This window comes from Gigantopelta aegis, chromosome 10, assembly GCF_016097555.1.
Source record: "Gigantopelta aegis isolate Gae_Host chromosome 10, Gae_host_genome, whole genome shotgun sequence".
Taxonomy (NCBI): Eukaryota; Metazoa; Mollusca; class Gastropoda; order Neomphalida; family Peltospiridae; genus Gigantopelta; species Gigantopelta aegis.
Window position 1 is genome coordinate 80241222 of NC_054708.1, and position 23020 is coordinate 80264241.

The 23020-nt window shown below is 40.1% G+C and overlaps 1 protein-coding gene across 2 annotated transcripts in view; it reads right to left on the minus strand.

The window, feature by feature from the left end:
• Positions 1-21873, minus strand: part of LOC121383092 (ATP-binding cassette sub-family F member 1-like) — a 49170-nt gene extending 27297 nt beyond the window's left edge. Inside the window, exons 1-7 of one of the 2 annotated variants that reach the window (XM_041512867.1) lie at positions 21696-21873; positions 15268-15508; positions 9713-9780; positions 8104-8214; positions 7117-7217; positions 4120-4205; positions 2612-2751 (exon numbers count right to left, since the gene is read on the minus strand). In XM_041512867.1, the coding sequence (XP_041368801.1) occupies positions 2612-2751; positions 4120-4205; positions 7117-7217; positions 8104-8214; positions 9713-9780; positions 15268-15508; positions 21696-21812 (864 nt within the window). In that variant the 5' untranslated portion in view covers positions 21813-21873. Of the gene's footprint in view, positions 1-2611; positions 2752-4119; positions 4206-7116; positions 7218-8103; positions 8215-9712; positions 9781-11803; positions 11830-15267; positions 15509-21695 lie in introns of those variants that run through there. The other variant, XM_041512868.1, reaches the window with a different exon arrangement.
• Between the last annotated feature and the right edge of the window lie 1147 nt (positions 21874-23020).

Consider the following 23020-nt stretch of genomic DNA (forward strand, 5'->3'; position numbering starts at 1 on the left):
ATGGAATGGGCTGGTGATCATAGACAAACATTAAGGTTGTGATGTTAGGTATTTACAGCGATAGTAAGCTATGCCATGTCTTGAAATGGGCTGGTGATCGTAGACAAACATTAAGGTTGTGATGTTAGGTATTTACAGCGATAGTAAGCTATGCCGCGTCATGGAATGGGCTGGTGATCGTAGACAAACATTAAGGTTGTGATGTTAGGTATTTACGGCGATAGTAAGCTATGCCATGTCTTGAAATGGGCTGGTGATCGTAGACAAACATTAAGGTTGTGATGTTAGGTATTTACAGCGATAGTAAGCTATGCCATGTCTTGAAATGGGCTGGTGATCGTAGACAAACATTAAGGTTGTGATGTTAGGTATTTACAGCGATAGTAAGCTATGCCATGTCTTGAAATGGGCTGGTGATCGTAGACAAACATTAAGGTTGTGATGTTAGGTATTTACAGCGATAGTAAGCTATGCCATGTCTTGAAATGGGCTGGTGATCGTAGACAAACATTAAGGTTGTGATGTTAGGTATTTACAGCGATAGTAAGCTATGCCATGTCTTGAAATGGGCTGGTGATCGTAGACAAACATTAAGGTTGTGATGTTAGGTATTTACGGCGATAGTAAGCTATGCCATGTCTTGAAATGGGCTGGTGATCGTAGACAAACATTAAGGTTGTGATGTTAGGTATTTACAGCGATAGTAAGCTATGCCATGTCTTGAAATGGGCTGGTGATCATAGACAAACATTAAGGTTGTGATGTTAGGTATTTACAGCGATAGTAAGCTATGCCGCGTCATGGAATGGGCTGATGATCGTAGACAAACATTAAGGTTGCGATGGTAGGTATTTACAGCGATAGTAAGCTATGCCGCGTCATGGAATGGGCTGATGATCGTAGACAAACATTAAGGTTGTGATGGTAGGTATTTACAGCGATTAGTGCTAAGATTGCTTCGTGGAACGAGGCCCTGATGGACTGAACTCTGAAAATTAAGCTATAAGCACAATATATGAATATAGCACTCATATATATAAAATAGTATATGTAATACCTACTTGTTTATCAGCATAATATATGTACATACATGTTTCACGTGTTATATATGTAATACCTACATATTTAAAACTTTATATATATATGTAATACCTACATGTTTCTAGCATTATATATGTAATACCTACTTGTTTCAAAAATTATATAAATAATACCTACAATACCTTCATGTTTCACGCATATATATGTAATACCTAAGTTTCAAGCATTATATATGTAATACCTACATGTTTCAAGCGTTATATATGTAATACCTACGTTTCATTCATTATATATGTAATACCTCATTATTTCAAGCATTATATATGTAATACCTACGTTTCATGCATTATATATGTAATACCTCATTGTTTCAAGCGTTATATATGTAATACCTACATGTTTCACGCGTTATATATGTAATACCTACATGTTTGAAGCATTATATATGTAATACCTATGTTTCATGCATTATATATGTAATACCTCATTGTTTCAAGTGTTATATATGTAATACCTACATGTTTCACGCGTTATATATGTAATACCTACATGTTTCAAGCGTTATATACCGTATAACCGGAAATTTTCGTGGTCTTAATTTTTCGTGGTTTGGGGTATAAAAACATTTCAAGGTTTCTTATTTTCGTTGTTTGCCAAATCTAAATTAAAAGTGATTTTATTTTTGAGTTTTAGCAAGTCTAGTTGCGAGAATACTTGCTATTGTTGATTAAAGTTTCACTTCGGCTGCCAGTTGTTCGATACTACCGACGTGTAAAGTTAAACAATAGAACAGTCACCTGTAGCCTAATTGGCCACTGTGATACCCGGTATGCTATTTGACAGTCAACTGATCACAATCTTTGATTTTGTGTAAAGCCAATTACGACGTATGTGTGAACAAAGCACTTAAGGATGCCATGAAGTCTAATTTTACCACATGGTATTCAAAGCGGGTTTCCCTGGCTATGAAACACAGTGAAGTTGTAACGGACATCAAGATCGAAATGCGTACTTCGGCGATAAAACCAATTCATGCAAGGTGGATTATGAAAGTTATGGCAGAATTAAAAATACGCCAGGAAATGTTGAAATCTGCATTCATCCACCCCAGACCGGGCGGACACTGACAAAAACAATATATACGAAATTTAAAAATATTTCATTATATTCTACAAACAGTGAGATTCACGCAATAACTTAAAAAAAATTCTAACTTGTTGTTTTGAGTATACTATTCTATCCGGTGGACTGCGCATGACAGAAAATAAAATGTTCCGGTAAATTGTCAGTGTGTTATGGTTTTTACAATAAATATTTTAGTTAGAATTTGTTGATTTTTTCAAATATTTTCAAGGATTTATATTTTCGATGCTGACTACTTACCCTCGAAACCCACGGAAATAAAAATCCTAGAAAATTTCCGGTTATATGGTATGTAATACCTACATGTTTCATGCGTTATATATGTAATACCTACATGTTTCATGCGTTATATATGTAATACCTACATGTTTCACGTGTTATATATGTAATACCTCATTGTTTCAAGAGTTATATATGTGATACCTACATGTTTCAAGCGTTCACTGTTATCGGTGTTCCCAGAATTGGTTTCGTCCATCAGTTTCTTTTCTTCTTCTAACAAATCAATTCGCTTCTTATCTGCCTTTAGCACAGAGTCTATCGCCTTCATCTCACTTGCCGCAACATCTAAACACAACCAAGGAATGTGTCAAAAACTGAGAATAATGGACAAAGGTGTCAACATCGACATAAAACCAAGTAATGTGTCAACATCTACATTAAACCAAGGAATATGTCAACATCTACATTAAACCAAGGAATGTGTCAACATCTACATTAAACCAAGGAATGTGTCAACATCTAAATAACAGCAAGGAATGTGTCAACATCTACATAACAGCAAGGAATGTGTCAACATCTAAATAAAACTTAGGAATAGTCAACATCTGCCACAGAAGTCATCCTACTTGTGATCATCAAGGAAAGACATAAAAAGGCATTTTAGTATTTTATATTATTTTTTGTAATGAGGAACTATTTTCTAAGACAGACTATATTAATTAAGCTCACACAGAGATTACAAGGCAGCATAAACATTTTAACTAGTGTACAACTATTTGAAAGAGTGAGAGGGTTAATTCCTGTGTATGGGTTTTAACCTGTTTTCTGCAAACTCAACTTTAAAAATAACATATGTACACTTTTAGAAGGCTGAACACAAGTAAGCAAACAGGAGTAAAACGAGCTACTCAACAATAGTTTATCTTGCACTCATGAATTGATGTTGTCCTTCCCAAGCCTTTGTCGAGGCAAGGACAACATCAATTCATGAGTGCAAGATAAACAGTTTTGCAGAGTAGATTGATTGATTGACTGAATATTTAATAACAGTTTAAACTCGGCTATTGGGTCTCAAACCGAGGAATGACCGGCCTCGGTGGCGTCGTGGCAGGCCATCGGTCTACAGGCTGGTAGGTACTGGGTTCGGATCCCAGTCGAGGCATGGGATTTTTAATCCAGATATCGACTCCAAACCCTGAGTGAGTACTCCGCAAGGCTCAATGGGTAGGTGTAAACCACTTGCACCGACCAGTGATCCATAACTGGTTCAACAAAGGCCATGGTTTGTGCTATCCTGCCTGTGGGAAGCGCAAATAAAAGATCCCTTGCTGCCTGTTGTAAAAGAGTAACCTATGTGGCGACAGCGGGTTTCCTCTAAAAAAATCTGTGTGGTCCTTAACCATATGTCTGACGCCATATAACCGTAAATAAAAAATGTATTGAGTGCGTCGTTAAATAAAACACTTCTTTCTTTCTTTCAAACCGAGGAAAGTACATGTGATGACCAAATAAATATAAAACTTCAAAAGTTGACCGTTTAAAATAACATCATGGGGTATCATTGCAGTTTTCAAGACAAAAGCCAAGGTAATATTTGCTGGAATAACCTGAATAAATCTTAAAATAATAAGAATTGTAATGACTACAACAATGCTCACACCAATTAGGTGTCTTGGTCCCTAAAAATAATGTTTAATAAGTCGACATCATTACCTTGTTCACATAGAAGAACATCAATGTTGGCTGGAATGTTCAGAGTTCTACTGGCTATGTGCTTCAATAAAGTTGTCTTCCCATGCCTAAAAGAAAAATGACAAACATATGTACATTTTATGTTTTTCATTGCCATTTTCTTAAAAGTCATTTAGATAAATGATTTACATCTTTCTTTTTAGTAATTAATAATTATATTCGATCAATTATTTTGAATGCAATATGCCATGTCCCTCTATTGTCTTTCTTGTAAACTATACAACCAACATATATGGATTGGTGGTGTTTTATCCATGGAACCCGCTAAAGAGTAAATTTCACCAACTGCTGGCTTGGTGCTTATTAAACTTTACAGTCCAGACTCGACTCTAATAAGAATCTGCGACGTGAATGTCATGGCAACGCTATACAAACTGTATGCATGTGACGTCATTAGAGATTGAGTCTGGACTCTAATATAAAAGTTTTATAAGCACTGGCACAGGAAGAATGTTAACCAGTCACAGAAACAGTGACATTTACGGTTTCAGCAAATTTTTTTATGAATTAAATTATTCATATTAACAAGCTAAAACACTGATGCAAGTAATTTGTACCTATTTTGTTTGAAAAATTAATTCTCAATTAGTTAAATCTTTACACATTTGAGGAGTTCAGGCGCAAAACCTAGTAAGTCCATCTGACTTTGTTTGTTTTAAAATGAAGATTTTTACCTGATGGTAATTTTAATTCTCACTAATTCCACTTTTCCTGTCATGAAATGGTTATGGAGCAATGAACAAAAAATATGAATGTAGAAATTGAACCTTTATTCAAATACTCGGTAATTACCAAAATGTGATTGATTTTGTTTGCAAAACTCAGTAAGTCCATTTCTGGAGACTAGTCTTATGGAAATGTTGCAGAATCAAAGAACAGACAATTAGAAACATCTTAAAAGTGAAGGTTGAATTAAACATTTACGAAAGAAGAACTTTACTTGTCCATGGATATACCAAAGTTTGGCAGTTGCTGGCCTATTATTCCTAGCCTTCACAAAGCGTTAAAACTGACACTTATTTAAAACGATTGTGCCATCCCAGTGCAATAACAATGACAGTAAGATACTCACTCTAGAATTATAATTATGGAAAGATGACTGAAAAATACTGACAGTTGGGTCACAACATACTCCATCCCCCATTGGAAGTCTCAAAAGATTACACAAAAGTTCAGTCAGTCATCCCACCCCCTCCCCCAATTTAAACACATCCATCGATTTATTGAAATTGGGCTAGTGAGTGTACAAGTAATTTTTCACAATATTGAACAAAGCTGCCCTTTAATATATTCTAAGTCATTTTCATTCAGAGTTCCGGCAGTACACAAAGCATTTTTATGTGTGCATGTTACACGAGGAATCAAACCTTCACCACTGTAGCAATCTGTTTTGGCTATAGAATGGGCCGAACTTCGTTTACCCTTTCCTGTTGCTGATAACATCACAGGTTCGTCAACGGCATCACACGTTTCCATAACTAGCGTGGATAAATTGGCCAAAATCCGAAGGAATTATACGAATTCAGCGCGCAAAAATTCTTATCATGGGCGCGGCCATCTTATGCGTAATGTGATCTACGTGGTTCTGCAGACAAACTCAGATGGTGTTTCCGAGGTTCTGCAAAGAAATCGTATTCTAGCTTGGATTTAGAGTGGGACTAATGGGCTTTTGAAGCAAAATTTATTTGCTCATCGGGTACCAGGGACTGAGAAGGTTTGTCTCCAACGGTTATCTCAATTTTCATGGATGTGGCGTTTACGAGTTTTTGCGCCTGAACTCCTCATTTGGTTAAATCCCTGTTAGTTCATATTCTTAACCATTAGTTCATATTTTTAACAATTTGGTCGAATTTTTCAGACAACCGATATGTCATTCATGTGGTTTTAGTGTTAACATGAACGATTTTCTTCAGTAGTTCAGATACAAATAGAAATGTTAATGGGCCACAGTAATCAAACAAGAATCTAATATTTTTTAAAGCTTTTCTGCATCAAATTTCCTATCATAATACCTCAACACAAATTAAAAACAAAAACAACTGTATGCTAGGACCAACTTGAAAGCCGCTATTTACATTTCAGCACATTACCCCATTGGTTCTTTTACAGGGGAGTATGTGTTGCCATCAAACAGTAGTCTGAACTAAACGATAATAGACAGGGATTTTTTGGAAGAATTGAGTTCAATGCTTCCAGGTCTGAACGGAAAGTACTGAAATTATGTGAATCTTATATCGGCCAATGTAACCTTTTATAATTATTAAAATTTTCTTGATTAGAATCTGAATAAATCTGTATATCCTAATGTTTCATAGTAGCTAAATACACATTTTTGCCTTCAGCAATTTCATAGGTATCAATTTTTTTTTTTTCTAAACCGCCAAATAAAATTGGAAATAAATAAGTCATAGGAAATCCTGAATGTTTTTATCCATGTAGTTTAAGAAGATGTTTAAGATAAGATATTGGTTAAAAAATTAAGAAAAAGTAGCATATGTGTTTATTTTGTTGGACAAAAAAAAACCCCACGGAACTCTGACTATGGCTGAAACTCAGGACAGTCCCTTTAATTTCCAAACAGCATATGAGTTTGTGCACATAGCGAAATGATCAAAGGGAATGTTACTAAACTTTTTTGAGACTTCTGTTGACTGCGATGCTGATTTCAAACAGATACTTTGCATCTTTCGCACACCGGCAATGTAGGCCTGTTCTCTTATTATTTTCTTCCAAAAACAGAGATAAAATTAGCCTTAGTCTTTTTTAATTTTTTGTCAAACTATTACAGCTTTTGCATGAAAGATACATTGTTTATGTTGATATTGGTTTTGCATAACCGACAGATGAATGACAAAATCGCCTGTGCAAAATTTTACGCACTGGTATATCAATTTCTTATATTCTTACTCATATTCTGACCAATTCAGTCAAATCCTTACTAATGTTTTATATTCTTACCCATTTGGACCTACAAGGCCATAGCGTCTTCCGTTCGTAATCTGAAGAGTGGCATTGACAAACAAGTCCTTTCCACGGGCAGATATACCAAAGTTTTCAACCTAACAAAGAGAAAAAGACAAAATCATCAAAAAGTACCACAAATCTATCATACAGCTTTAACAAATTTTAATATCCTGTTTATATAAGAAAAAACAAAACCAAGAACATGACTCAATCAAGGGATTGACAAGGGAGGAGCAAGTCATCATTTTTAGACTAAGAATTGGACATAACAGACTCTCGAATACAGCAATGTGCCTATGTGGACAGGGAGAAGAGACGACAACCCACTTCCTCCAAGATTGCAGCCAGCACCAACAAATAAGAAACCAGATATCACCTGCTCATGTATCCTTGGCAGACAAATTACATGGCGACAAAGAACACCTTAAGAAAACTGCCCAATTCACCCTGATGTCGGGTAGAATCGTTTAAATTGGAACAGCAACCTATTTAGGACTCGACAGTCTTGATTAGGTTGAACGAAAAGAAGATTTAAGAACAACAAGGAAGAGATTTAGTACAAACACCCGATAGATTAGTTGGTCAGGCAAAGTGGTGGTGGGTGCATTTGCAGTTTTGTTCTGATTAAAGCTTGCATAGTGTCAACAAGACCATCACATTGGATGGTGTGTGCTGGTGCATAGTGTCAACAAGACCATCACATCGGATGGTGTGTGCTGGTGCATAGTGTCAACAAGACCATCACATCGGATGGTGTGTGCTGGTGCAGTGTCAACAAGACCATCACATCGGATGGTGTGTGCTGGTGCACAGTGTCAACAAGACCATCACATCGGATGGTGTGTGCTGGTGCATAGTGTCAACAAGACCATCACATCGGATGGTGTGTGCTGGTGCATAGTGTCAACAAGACCATCACATTGGATGGTGTGTGCTGGTGCATATGTTCGACTGTCAAGCACTACAGCATTGAGCACCAACCTTTATATCCTGTTCGTTTTCTAACACAGCTGCCTTGGAGGATCGCTCGGCCTGTGACACAGAAAACTGTCCAGTGTCTCCCATTTCCTCCAGCTGTTGTTTATACTCGGCCTGCAACACAAAATAACACATAATTAAATAACCACATCTCCTCCAGCTGTTGTTTATACTCTACCTGCAACACAAAATAACACATAATTAAATAACCCCATCTCCTCCAGTGGTTGTTTATACTCGGCCTGCAACAACGTAACAAGCCTGTTGTTTCCAGCCAGTGCACCACGAATGGCATATCAATGGCAGTCCTGTATGTATGATGGTGCATATATATATATATATATATATATATATATATATATATATATAATATATAATCCCTTGCTACTAATGGAAAATGTAGCGGGTTCCTATTTAAAGTAAAGTTTGTTTTATTTAACGATGCCACTAGAGCACATTGATTTTTTATCTTATCATTGGCTATTGGAAGTCAAACATATGGTCATTCTGACAGGGTTTTTTTAGAGGAAACCCACTGTCACCACATAGGCTACTCTTTTACGACAGGCAGCAAGGGATCTTTTATTTCTGCCTTTGTTGAACCAATTATGGATCACTGGTCGGTGCAAGTAGTTTTACACCTACCCACTGAGCCTTGCGGAGCACTCACTCAGGATTTGGAGTCGATATCTGGATTAAAAAGCCCATGCCTCGACTGGGATCCGAACCCAGTACCTACCAGCCTGTAGACCGATGGCCTAACCACGATGCCACCGAGGCCGGTAAGGGTTCCTATTTAAGACTAAAAGTCAAAATTATTAAATATATGACATTCAAAAGCCGATGATTAATACATTAATGTGCTCTTGTGGTGTTGTTAAAAAAACACCCCAATTTCTTGAGAAAATGTTTTTTTCTAAATTCTGAATGATCAATGCTTAAATATTACAAAATACAGCCAAGATGACAGCTTTAGGCAACGTAGATTTGATACATAAAATATAAATATAAACACTGAATAGCAGATAAGAAATCTTGGTTCTCATGGATCTATTCCTAAATGTTTAAATGGTACAAAATGCAGCAGAGATTGCTACTTTTCGCAGCCACGTAGATTAAAAGGACATTTGAGTTGTTGCCGTAAGCATCACCTAACTTCAAAGTGCTTTGAAAAATCCAGTATAAATAAATATAGACAGGGCTATCTCTGGGTGAGCAGAACATTTCACCAAATTATCGACTGAACTTCAAAACATTGCAGAAACCCTGTTATTTGCTAACACAATGTCAACTATTACATAAAATCATTTAGCCAAATTAAAATAAAATTAGCCAGTTGCTTTTAAAATACAAAACTGCTGAATTTGGCAAGTGCCCGAGCTAACTTTAATAAATGTATTTATTTATTGATCTGGAAGTGAATAAATGTGTAACGACACACCAGCACAAAAATATACATCGGCTATTGGCTACAAGATGTTAGTGTACTGTTATATCTCCCTTTTTGATGGTGCACACCCTCCCTAGAAGAATCCTGCATCCTTTCCTCACATTTTTAAGAAACAATCTTTCCTTAGGTGGCTCTTTAACAAACACCAATCAATGTACAAACCTGCTTCTTCAATTTTTTCAATTCCTTCTTGCTCAGTTTTGGTTTTACTTCAATTTCAATAGTATTTTCTAGAAACAAACAAAAAAAAATATATATATATAAACAAAAAATAAAATAAAACCTTTCAAGACGAAAAAGAAGACAAACATACTGTAAAGTTGTAGGTAATACCAATCTGTAATATGAAAGTCTTGTAAGTGCCATCAAGTTGTTTAATGTAAGATTTACCCCAGCATGTATTACTGGGAATTTTGTTTAACCTCTTGCAACAGTGATCTGTTTCTGTGGGTACCATAGTTTACTTCAGCTGGATTTAGATGCAGAAATAGGAAAATGATGAAATAAAATAGAAGTGCAACATGCCAGGTAAGATGGGGTAGCAAGAACATGAACAATGACTCAGTCTCTGGACTGATTGATCAACAACTGATTGAGGTATAATGGGGCAATGCACTGATAACAGAAAACAAGAACTGACTGAGGTATGATGGGGCAATGCACCGATAACAAAAAACAAGAACTGATTGAGGTATGATGGGGCAATGCACTGATAACCCACGGTTGATTCTGGTTTCTCCTGTCCAAACCAATATTCAGAATTCAGCGTTCAAAATAAGCACGTGTCTGTTTGTCCTGACAAGTGAAAAGCTGCTCGGACAAGCAAAATGTACCTGGGTGGTTATCCGGTGGACAAATAAAAATGTTCAATGCAGTTTCATTTTGAGCAATCAAGAACATTGTCCTTGCACTTGAATAAAACAAATCATTTATCTGGACAAATGAAATTATAGGTGGACAAGTAGATTTCTAGATGTATCTGTCTAGTGGACTAGTAAAATTTTCTGCTTATTTCCATCACTGCCATGATTGGTACATATCAAAGGCCGTGATACATTTATTATTTATATCTAAAGCAGACATCGAAATTATTTGAGAATGGTCATTCAGGTTACCAGGAGAAAGCTTGGTTTTCGAAAACTGAAAATCTGTTACACCTATAGAATAATCTCTAGCCATGACCCCTCAGACTACTTACGAGGCCCTCTTCTATATTCATACAATATACTTGGCGACCTATATTACATAGCTGTAAATATAAACTACATGTATACAATCAAGGATAACCAGTGGAAGGAAATGTATTATATACAAAAGAATGTGAAGGAAAGAAAAACAAATATGATACAAAAGATTACACAAATAGTACATCATGTGCAGTTAAATTCGCTATCACATTTACAAATAATCCGTATGGTAATTTAAACAATACTTTATTAATCAAAATGATGAGTTATATATTTGAACATAAGTAAATATTTCTTTATTATTGGCATTGCTTAATGTGCTTCTACCATATAACAGTAACTGTAAATCTATTTGGTTGAAAAAGCTGTAAGGAATTACATAGAATCAGTCTCTGTTGTTCATATTGTTTACATTGTAAGAAAAAATGGATATTGTTTTCTAATCTGTATCCACAGTTACATGAAGGGTCTGTGGTAAGTCCACATCTGTACAAATCGGCGTTTAAAGGATTACATCCATGTCGTAATCTAGTATGCAATATATTTTCTATTCTTTTTCCACAGGAAAAATAATATGGACATTTATTTACCACTGGTGTTACTGCTTTTTTGAAAGACGATATTGTTTCACACTTTTTAATTGCTGGGCTTAAATTATTCCATAAATCAATTGCTGAATAAATAAATGATTATTTTAATAAGCAGGTTCTAGCAAAAGGTGTAGATATGTCCGATTTCTTAACATATAAGGAACCCTTTCTTCTAATCTTTGTGGAATACAATTAGTTAAGAAATCGGGAGTCATTCCTTTCATTATTTTAAAAATTGTACACAGTTTTTTTGTTTTTCTCCTTTCACTAAGTGTTGTAAGACCGGTTTCAATATATAGCGAATTACGTGAAGCAAATTTAGGCATGCCAGTGATTACCCTTGCAGCTTCTAGTTGTATCTTTTCTAAATTATCTGCGTTTAATTGGGAACAGCCATCCCAGACCTCTGAAGCATATTCTCAGATAAACAAGACACAGGTGGAGGACACTCGAGGTATGAAGACCCCAATACCCACCTTCCTCCATCTCATCCTGTCCAGTGGCTCCAAGGGACAAAGACACACACCCCAGTACCCACCTCCACCCCAGTACCCACCTTCCTCCATCTCATCCTGTCCAGTGGCTCCAAGGGACAAAGACACACACCCCAGTACCCACCTCCACCCCAGTACCCACCTTCCTCCATCTCATCCTGTCCAGTGGCTCCAAGGGACAAAGACACACACCCCAGTACCCACCTCCACCCCAGTACCCACCTTCCTCCATCTCATCCTGTCCAGTGGCTCCAAGGGACAAAGACACACACCCCAGTACCCACCTCCACCCCAGTACCCACCTTCCTCCATCTCATCCTGTCCAGTGGCTCCAAGACCTCCCCCCCAGTACCCAATCCTGTCCAGTGGCTCCAAGGGACAAAGACACACCCCCAGTACCCACCTCCACCCCAGTACCCACCTTCCTCCATCTCATCCTGTCCAGTGGCTCCAAGGTATGAAGACACCCCCTCCCCAGTACCCACCTTCCTCCATCTCATCCTGTCCAGTGGCTCCAAGGGACAAAGACACACACCCCAGTACCCACCTCCACCCCAGTACCCACCTTCCTCCATCTCATCCTGTCCAGTGGCTCCAAGGTATGAAGACACCCCCTCCCCAGTACCCACCTTCCTCCATCTCATCCTGTCCAGTGGCTCCAAGGGACAAAGACACACACCCCAGTACCCACCTCCACCCCAGTACCCACCTTCCTCCATCTCATCCTGTCCAGTGGCTCCAAGGTATGAAGACACCCCCCCCCCCAGTACCCACCTTCCTCCATCTCATCCTGTCCAGTGGCTCCAAGGGACAAAGACACACACCCCAGTACCCACCTCCACCCCAGTACCCACCTTCCGCCATCTCATCCTGTCCAGTGGCTCCAAGGTATGAAGACACCCCCCACCCCAGTACCCACCTTCCTCCATCTCATCCTGTCCAGTGGCTCCAAGGGACAAAGACACACACCCCAGTACCCACCTCCACCCCAGTACCCACCTTCCTCCATCTCATCCTGTCCAGTGGCTCCAAGACCTCCCCCCCAGTACCCACCTTCCTCCATCTCATCCTGTCCAGTGGCTCCAAGGGACAAAGACACACACCCCAGTACCCACCTCCACCCCAGTACCCACCTTCCTCCATCTCATCCTGTCCAGTGGCTCCAAGGTATGAAGACTCCCTCCCCAGTACCCACCTTCCTCCATCTCATCCTGTCCAGTGGCTCCAAGGGACAAAGACACACACCCCAGTACCCACCTCCACCCCAGTACCCACCTTCCTCCATCTCATCCTGTCCAGTGGCTCCAAGGTATGAAGACACCCCCTCCCCAGTACCCACCTTCCTCCATCTCATCCTGTCCAGTGGCTCCAAGGGACAAAGACACACACCCCAGTACCCACCTCCACCCCAGTACCCACCTTCCTCCATCTCATCCTGTCCAGTGGCTCCAAGACCTCCCCCCCAGTACCCACCTTTCTCCATCTCATCCTGTCCAGTGGCTCCAAGGGACAAAGACACCACCCCAGTACCCCAGTACCCACCTTCCTCCATCTCATCCTGTCCAGTGGCTCCAAGGTATGAAGACACCCCCTCCCCAGTACCCACCTTCCTCCATCTCATCCTGTCCAGTGGCTCCACACACCCCCCAGTACCCACCTCCACCCCAGTACCCACCTTCCTCCATCTCATCCTGTCCAGTGGCTCCAAGGTACCCACCTCCACCCCAGACCCACCTTCCTCCATCTCATCCTGTCCAGTGGCTCCAAGGTATGAAGACCCCCCTCCCCAGTACCCCAGTACCCACCTTCCTCCCACCTTCCTCCATCTCATCCTGTCCAGTGGCTCCAAGGTATGAAGACACCCCCTCCCCAGTACCCACCTTCCTCCATCTCATCCTGTCCAGTGGCTCCAAGGGACAAAGACACACCCCCAGTACCCACCTCCACCCCAGTACCCACCTTCCTCCATCTCATCCTGTCCAGTGGCTCCAAGGTATGAAGACACCCCCTCCCCAGTACCCACCTTCCTCCATCTCATCCTGTCCAGTGGCTCCAAGGGACAAAGACACACACCCCAGTACCCACCTCCACCCCAGTACCCACCTTCCTCCATCTCATCCTGTCCAGTGGCTCCAAGGTATGAAGACACCCCCTCCCCAGTACCCACCTTCCTCCATCTCACCCTGTCCAGTGGCTCCAAGGGACAAAGACACACACCCCAGTACCCACCTCCACCCCAGTACCCACCTTCCTCCATCTCATCCTGTCCAGTGGCTCCAAGACCTCCCCCCCAGTACCCACCTTTCTCCATCTCATCCTGTCCAGTGGCTCCAAGGTATGAAGACCCCCCCCCTCTCCAGTACCCACCTTCCTCCATCTCATCCTGTCCAGTGGCTCCAAGGTATGAAGACCCCCCCCCCCAAAAAAAAAATACCCACCTTCCTCCATCTCATCCTGTCCAGTGGCTCCAAGGTATGAAGACCCCACCTCTCCAGTACCCACCTTCCTCCATCTCATCCTGTCCAGTGGCTCCAAGGTATGAAGACCCCCCTCCCCAGTACCCACCTTCCTCCATCTCATCCTGTCCAGTGGCTCCAAGGTATGAAGACTCCTCCCCCCAGTACCCACCTTCCTCCATCTCATCCTGTCCAGTGGCTCCAAGGTAAAGACACACACCCCAGTACCCACCTCCACCCCAGTACCCACCTTCCTCCATCTCATCCTGTCCAGTGGCTCCAAGGTATGAAGACCCCCCTCCCCAGTACCCACCTTCCTCCATCTCATCCTGTCCAGTGGCTCCAAGGTATGAAGACTCCTCCCCCCAGTACCCACCTTCCTCCATCTCATCCTGTGCAGTGGCTCTAAGGTACGACAACCCCCCCCCTCCCCACCTTCCTCCATCTCATCCTGTCCAGTGGCTCCAAGGTATGAAGACCCCCCCCCCATCCAGTACCCACCTTCCACCATCTCATCCTGTCCAGTGGCTCCAACATACGAAGACCCCCTCCCCCATCTCATCCTGTCCAGTGACTCCAAGGTACGAAGACCCCCCTCCCCAGTACCCACCTTCCTTCATCTCATCCTGTCCAGTGGCTCCAAGGTACAAAGACCCCCCTCCCCAGTACCCACCTTCCTCCATTTCATCCTGTCCAGTGGCTCTAAGGTACGACGACCCCCCCCCCCCCAGTACCCACCTTCCTCCATCTCATCCTGTCCAGTGGCTCCAAGGTATGAAGACCCCCCCCCCCCCCCAATACCCACCTTCCTCCATCTCATCCTGTCCAGTGTCTCCAAGGTACGAAGATACCCCCCCCCCCCAGTACCCACCTTCCTTCATCTCATCCTGTTCAGTGGCTCCAAGGTATGAAGACCTCCCCCACCCAATACCCATCTTCATCTCATCCTGTTCAGTGGCTCCAAGGTATGAAGACCCCATCAGTACCCACCTTCCTCCATCTCATCCTGTCCAGTGGCTCCAATAAAATCTCGGTTCACTTCGTCTTCATCGGACACAGCATCCTTCGCCTCATCACCGTTCTCCACAACATCGGCTTCATCTTCATCGCTCGGCTGGGCATTCTGGGATGCTGCCAGTTTCTCCCGTTCAGCTTCGGCCATTTCTTCTTTCAATCTCTCCATCTTGCTTTTCTTCTTCTTCTTTGCCTTTGTTTTTGTAGCATCATCAGTCTGTCAATGATTAAAATGAAAAGAACTGCCATAAATTAAGGTTTAATGTTATTCAGACCTTGCAATGAAACAAATTGTGCGAAGTGATAAACTACCCCTCTGACTTGCATTATAGGGAGCCATTTAAAATATTACCATAATGAACTCTGATAATTAGTCCTTTTGTAGTACAACTCTTTTTTAAAATTGAAAACTGTCCTATTAAAAATAATGGATCAATATTCTAGAATATGGAAAAACTTGTGGAAAATTCCTCAATCAGTGGCGGGTAGAATACTGTCTTAACCCTCAGTCAATAAAAAAAGTGAGAGTTCATTTGTTAAATATTGCGCAAATGCAAATTGGTCACAAGCCATTTCCATCCTCCAATAAAAAAGTGGGGTTTTTTTCTAAATAATTTCAGTTTGGTTTGATGTAAGAAGAAAAGTAAAAGTGTTTTGAAATAACAATTTATTTTTGTGTGTGTGTGTGCAATTTAGAAAACAATCAGCTCAAAGATAAATAACTTGCCATGAATTGCATTAAATGAAAAAATGGCTATAGTAGGAGAGCAAGTTAACTCGACCCAAAACCAACTCACCTCACACTGTTTAGTCAACTCACCCAAAACCAACTCACCTCTGTTTAGTCAACTCACCCAAAACCAACTTACCTCACACTGTTTAGTCAACTCACCCAAAACCAAACTCACCTCACACTGTTTAGTCAACTCACCCAAAACCAACTCACCTCACTGTTTAGTCAACTCACCCAAAACCAACTCACCTCACACTGTTTAGTCAACTCACCCAAAACACTTGGCCCGCATGCACTATATACTGTTTAAAGTATAATACATTAGATTTGACAGAAATGCAATATATTTAATGCAGAACATACACTAGCTGAAGTTCAAAGGTGTAAATTGTTTCAGTAGTAAGCAATGAACAATTGGAGCTACTAACCATCCATCAGCCAACCCATGCAGGTCGATACATACCCCTCAAAATTGTTCTATCAAATAACGCAGGACTTCTAGATTATGGTAGCCCCACTCTCATGGCTAGTGATATACAATGTTGGGCTAGTAAATAACTAATATTGCCATGCAATGACAGGGCTTCTAGATAATGGTAGCCCCACTCCCATGGCTAGTGATATACAATGTTGGGCTAGTAAATAACTACTATTACCATGCCCGACAGGGCTTTTAGATAATGGTAGCCCCACTCCCATGGCAGTTATATTCAATGTTGGGATAGTAAATAACTACTATTGCCATGCAATGACAGCTAGTGAAAAAAAGTTGTCAAATGTTGCATTTAAGTCTATTTTGTAAATATGAATATCCCTCACCCCAACCCCCAATTTTAGTGTTTTAAGTCCTTTAGGTGACAAATCTGATTATTACTATTAGTAAAATTGCATTAACTTAAAGTAGGGCTAGTGAATTTTTAATCGTGGCAAGTCAATTTTTAAAATCACTGATTTTATCAATATTCTAGAAGCCCTGGATAATGTTACGTAAACGTTTTATTTTTTAGGGGGGAGGGGGGGGTGTGGTTCATTCTTTAGCCGTAGCAATTGTTAGTACCATCACAAGGAATTTGCACCTCCCCATTAAAAATCCTGCGTATAGGCCTGCCATAGAAGGTGTTTGAAGTATGTAAAATCCTTGTCGTGCCCAGGGTTGAAATTTAATATGAAAACCATGATCGCCAGCAGGGCCAGTTAAAGAAAAATCTTACTGGTCCTTCTCAAATTCAACTAGCCCTCCAATTATAACATTGAAATTTATCTGTACAGCCAAATTCAAAACTAGAATATTCTTTGTTAAATAATAACCACCAGCTCACCATATATAGTCAATTTGCATCAAAAGGAAACCAATAAATAAATGAATAAAGTTAACATTAATATAAAAACATGTAACAGTATTACATGTAAGTTTTAAAGCCATCTAAATAATTTTAAAAAAATGAAATCCGTATAAATAAAAATGTTTCTTCACAAATTACCATTAAATTATATAGAGATTAAATCTCATTTTTAATACAGGGGTGAAGACAAAATGCTAGAATAGGTTGACTTGCAGTTGCATTGTCTCTGAAATAAAATATAACATATAACACAGTATAAAGAGCTTAAAGGTAGAACTGTGCATGCTTTAATAGTAAACCCGTCTAGAAGTGGCAGTCATCTTTGTGGCAATGTAAGAGGGATGGAATAAACTGTAGCGATGCAAGAGGGGTGAAATCTCCAGTAAAAGATGTCATTGAGAGTGGCTGTCCTCCTATAGACGAGGCACTAGATAGAGATTTATGGAATCAACCACTATTTTGCCAAATGCCCATTCGAGTGCATTGTGCAGAGATACGGCCCTGATCATGTATTATGGTTTTGTCATATTTTTATATGAATTTTATCTTTATTCATCATGAAGTTACATGCCAATTCATCGGTTCCCTTATGATGCAAAAGGACAACAGTCTCAAATAAAAAAAATTCCCTCAGTAAAATATAATAATGAAAGAAGGGTCATTCTGTGTCAAATCACCCAAACAAACATATTTTAAACCCGACCATCTCAGATTTTTATGAAACTTGGTATACTTGTTGATTGGGTTCCCACAGTTGACCAGTTGACCAGTGGTGTGGGAAATATGTCCCCACCCTATTTGAGATATCTCAGGAACTACTGGGCCAATGTTCATAATTGGTATTGTTGGAAAGGTAATTTGACAAGGATTTGACAAGGATTCCAAATCTGCCATTATTGTTCAGATTGGAGAATGTTGGGGTACACTGACCTTTTGACCTGTTATGACCTTAAAATTGACCTTGTAGATCATGTGACCTTGAGATGACCCTTCTTGAAATTTAATCTCCCACATGTTAACTAAAACATATAAAAGTTTCAGAGGTGTAATATTCTTTGTTTAGCAGCAATACACATTCAAAAATTGCATGTCCATGAAAATAACACCTTTTCTGCCATTAACGTCTGATTAGCTATACTGAAGTAAACCTGAATGACCAATTCCTGATGCTAGGAATCACCATCTCTCTTGAACACCTAGTAATACATTGTACGCCTACATGCTATGATCATGATATCAAACTACTACATGTGCAGTGTTTCTGTCAGAAAGAAATTTTGGGGTATGGCGCTATGCAACTGAATGCAACCACAGTCAACAGGTGGTATGGGGGGACCTCCCCCAGAAAGAAAATGGGTTAAGTTTAGGGTAGCGGTTAAGAAAATCGTACAGTAATGATAAGAGTAATTAATTTTGTGAAAAAGTTAACTTAAAAAAGTAAAATTTTGGGTATGGCACCATACCCGTTTTACCCTCTGGCAGAAACCCTGATGGGGGAGATTAAATTTCAAGAAAGGTCATCTAAAGGTCACGTGATCCACAAGGTCAAAAGATCGGTGTAACCCAACATTCTCCAATCTGAAAAATAATGGCAGATTTGGAATCCTTGTCAAATTACCTTTCCAACAATACCAATTTTATGAAGATTGGCCCAGTAGTTCCTGAGATATGAAGGTTCAAAGGTTGGCGGCCATGCCCGGTTTGGCCGAAAATATCAAAATATGGGGGGCCATATCTCCCACACCACTGGTCCGATTGGCCGAATTTTGGTGCTGTGGGATCCCAATCAATAAGTATACCAAGTTTCATAAAAATCTGAGATGGTCGGGTTTAACCCATTGGGTGATTAGACACAGAATGACCCAGAAAGAAAATGTTTTATTTAACGACACACTCAACACATTTTATTTACGGTTATATGGCGTCAGACATATGGTTAAGGACCACACAGATTTTGAGAGGAAACCTGCTGTCGCTACTTCATGGGCTACTCTTTCCGATTAGCAGCAAGGGATCTTTTATTTGCGCTTCCCACAGGCAGGATAGCACAAACCATGGTCTTTGTTGAACCAGTTATGGATCACTGGTCGGTGCAAGTGGTTTACACCTACCCATTGAGCCTTGCGGAACACTCACTCAGGGTTTGGAGTCGGTATCTGGATTAAAAATCCCATGCCTCGACTGGGATCCGAACCCAGTACCTACCAGCCTGTTGACCGATGGCCTAACCACGATGCCGGTATATAATAATGAGTGCATGTGCACACATGCGTGTTGGTGCATGCACACCTGTACATTTAATTTGCATTTTGTAAATGCTACAGCAGTAGGCTACTAATAAAATAAATATGGAAAGACAAATAAATCTGTGAATTTGTCACATTCGATTCAGTTTCAGTGTGTTTCTTTTTTAACTGGCACCATGCTCGCCAAACCCTAAAATCTCCCAAATGGACTATCTTTGTAAAATTCTTAGTCACCCATGCATGTCTAATAAAGGTCACCATGGGCGACTGTTAATCTTCAACCCAGGTGATGCCAGGACTGCAATAACAAGACTGCATAGATGACATCTGCAATGTTTAGTTTAAATTCCTGAATGGTGTTTTGCCCATGAAAAAACGTTAGCACTTCAGATAATCATGTGACCAAGAAGTCACACATTCCTACTGTAGCAATAAACACCCATGATCTTCAAGACTGTTTTTGATCTCTACTGTACACTAATTAGTATGGGAAAAACTCATACACGTCTTTAAAGTAAGCTTGACAGTTCATTGTAGCAGATTATTGTTTATTCGATATACGGTTCTCCTCAATATAAAAACCTGTGGTATAAGTGGTCCATAATAGCGGAGTTTCACTGTAATATTAATAAATAAAATAACACACCCAAGTTGTGGATGGCTATTTTTAATTTTGTCACAAATATTTACGGACAGTAATGCTGAGATTGAGGCGAGTTGTCTGAACACTGAGGCGAGTTGGTAACGTCTGGTGGGCGAGTTGACCAAACTGTTTAGGCAATCTAATTAAAATTAGCTCCACTATTACATGTGGATCTAACACCAGCCAGTTGGAGCTCATGTCCACCAATCAAAACCGTACTTGCAGAATCATGCCAGTGATTTAAAAATAATTTGAAAACATTCCAAATTATCCTGAGGGTATACGATATGTTTCATGTGAATTACGAATGCCTTATTTAGACCAGTAGAACTAATTTTAATCGAATTGCTAACAACACTGCGTAGTCCCCAATGTCCAGGTAACATTTCGTCTGTAAATAATAATTTAAATATTGACCAATCACACTTCGCCTTTTATAACGTTATTTGGGAGCATACAAATTCTAAAAATATCGGGCGAGTCTATTTTAGTGGCCGCAGTACAGCAAACCATACCAATACGCACGGGGTGGGTTATCAGTCTTCAATTTTACATTAAAAATTATTTATTTATTTATAAAAAAACCCCAAACTAAATCAGTCTTCAGTTTTACATTACAAATTGTTTATTTTATAAAATAAAACATGTTTTAAGGCAATTAGTAATTCACACGAAACATGTCGTATACCCTCAGGATAATTTGGAATGTTTTCAAATTATTTTTAAATCACTGGCAGGATTCTGCAAGTAAGGTTTTGATTGGTGGACATGAGCTCCAACTGGCTGGTGTTAGATCCACATGTAATAGTGGAGCTAATTTTAATTAGATTGCAGTTTAGGGAGAGTCAAAGTGAATCTTATGTGAAACTCAACTAACTGACAGACAATATATTGAACAATACTTTACAGAACTGAGAAAAACACAAATGCTTTTTCGTGTTAATGGGACGGTTTTCGATATTTCGAGAATACACTGCGACTTCTAACACCAACAAATCCATATAGGGCTGGATGTAGCCCAGTGGTAAAGCGTTTGCTTGATAAGTTGATGGCAGCTGGTTTCGGATCAATGGGTTCATAGGGTATTTCTTGTGCAGGAAAGACTTCCAAACATTCCAGCATGTATGCTAATACTATCACTAACCCTATCCCTAAACCAAAGCCCGAATGAACTCAATGCTGAACGTTTGGAAGTTCTGCCCTCGTTCCAGCCACTGCACCACGACTGGTATATCAAAGGCTGTGGTATGCGTTATCCTGTCTGTGGGATTTTGCATATATATAAAAGATCCCTTGTTACTAATGAAAACATGTGGCGGGTTTCCTCTCTAAGACTATATGTCAAAATTAATGATGATTAATAAATCAATGTGCTCTAGTGGTGTCGTTAACATGTTTTTAACAAAACAGACCATACGTCACTATGTGACTATGCGCACCTCTTGTAAATCAACACCGTCACCAGCTGTCAAATTTTTCATTTTATCTTCAAGTTTCACATCGTCGTCTGAATCATTCTCACGCGATTTTCTGGTTCCTTTGCCTTTCTTCGGCATTTTGATTTACTTCTGGTTAAAAACGCTATTACACAAGTGAAAGTTTTCTGTCGATCGCACATGTGAATCCGGTGTAACTTGTTTATGTTACCCGCTATCATAAAGCATACTAATAGCTTGCGCATGTTCCAAATGACAAAAATCCGCCGCTGAACAGGACTGCGTCAGTACACCCAGGCAGTACTCCAATACATTTTGTTTTAAAAGTGGCACCTCATATTCAACCTGTCTGTAAGACATGATCAGAAAGGGGCGGATATATATGACATTTAAATGTTTTTATAAGGCTATATAATAAGCAATCCCCATTTTGTTAAAAATCACAGTTCCATTTTTGGGATGTAGGCTATAATAGGCCTACTGTAGGCCTACTGATTTGTAGATAAAATAAATTTAGTGTTAATTTTCACGGGTTGAAACTAGGGTCTGTCCTTTTAAATATTTGAATTAATCGGTTCCCAACTGACGCAAACGGACTATATAATTTGAACATAGTTTAAGACAGGACACCCGCTACATTTCCCCATTAGTAGCCAGGAATCTTTTATATGCACCACCCCACAGACAGGATAGTACAAACCACGGCCTTTGATATTTCAATCGTGCACTGGCTGGAGTGAGAAATAGCCAAATGGGTCCACCGACGAGAATCAATATGAAAAAATAAGGCTCAAGCATTATTCAGCTGCTAGTTAAAGATAGGAATGAAATCAAGATGATTTCCTGTTAGAAAGAAAGAAATGTTTTATTTAACGACGCACTCAACACATTTTATTTACGGTTATATGGCGTCAGGCATATGGTTAAAGACCACACAGATATTGAGAGAGGAAATCCGCTGTCGCCTCTTCATGGGCTACTCTTTTCGATTAGCAGTGCTCAAGGGATCTTTTATATGCACCATTCCACAGACAGGGTAGTACATACCACGGCCTTTAATATACCAGTCGTGGTGCACTGACTGGAACGTCCCCAGACAGACAAGTCCCCGGACAGACCTAACTCACACTATCCCTATCCCTAGTTTTCCGTTGGAAAACGGCCTACACCTATGCCACCTATCCCTAGTTTTCCGGTGGAACACCTCCCCCCAAGGCATCCCCAGCTGATCCAACCGCCGTGCTCTCCAGTTTCGGTGCTCTTCAAGGTTGTTGAAAAGATCCAACGTTGGCACCACTAGAAGAGTGGCTGTTAGAAGCTAATCATTT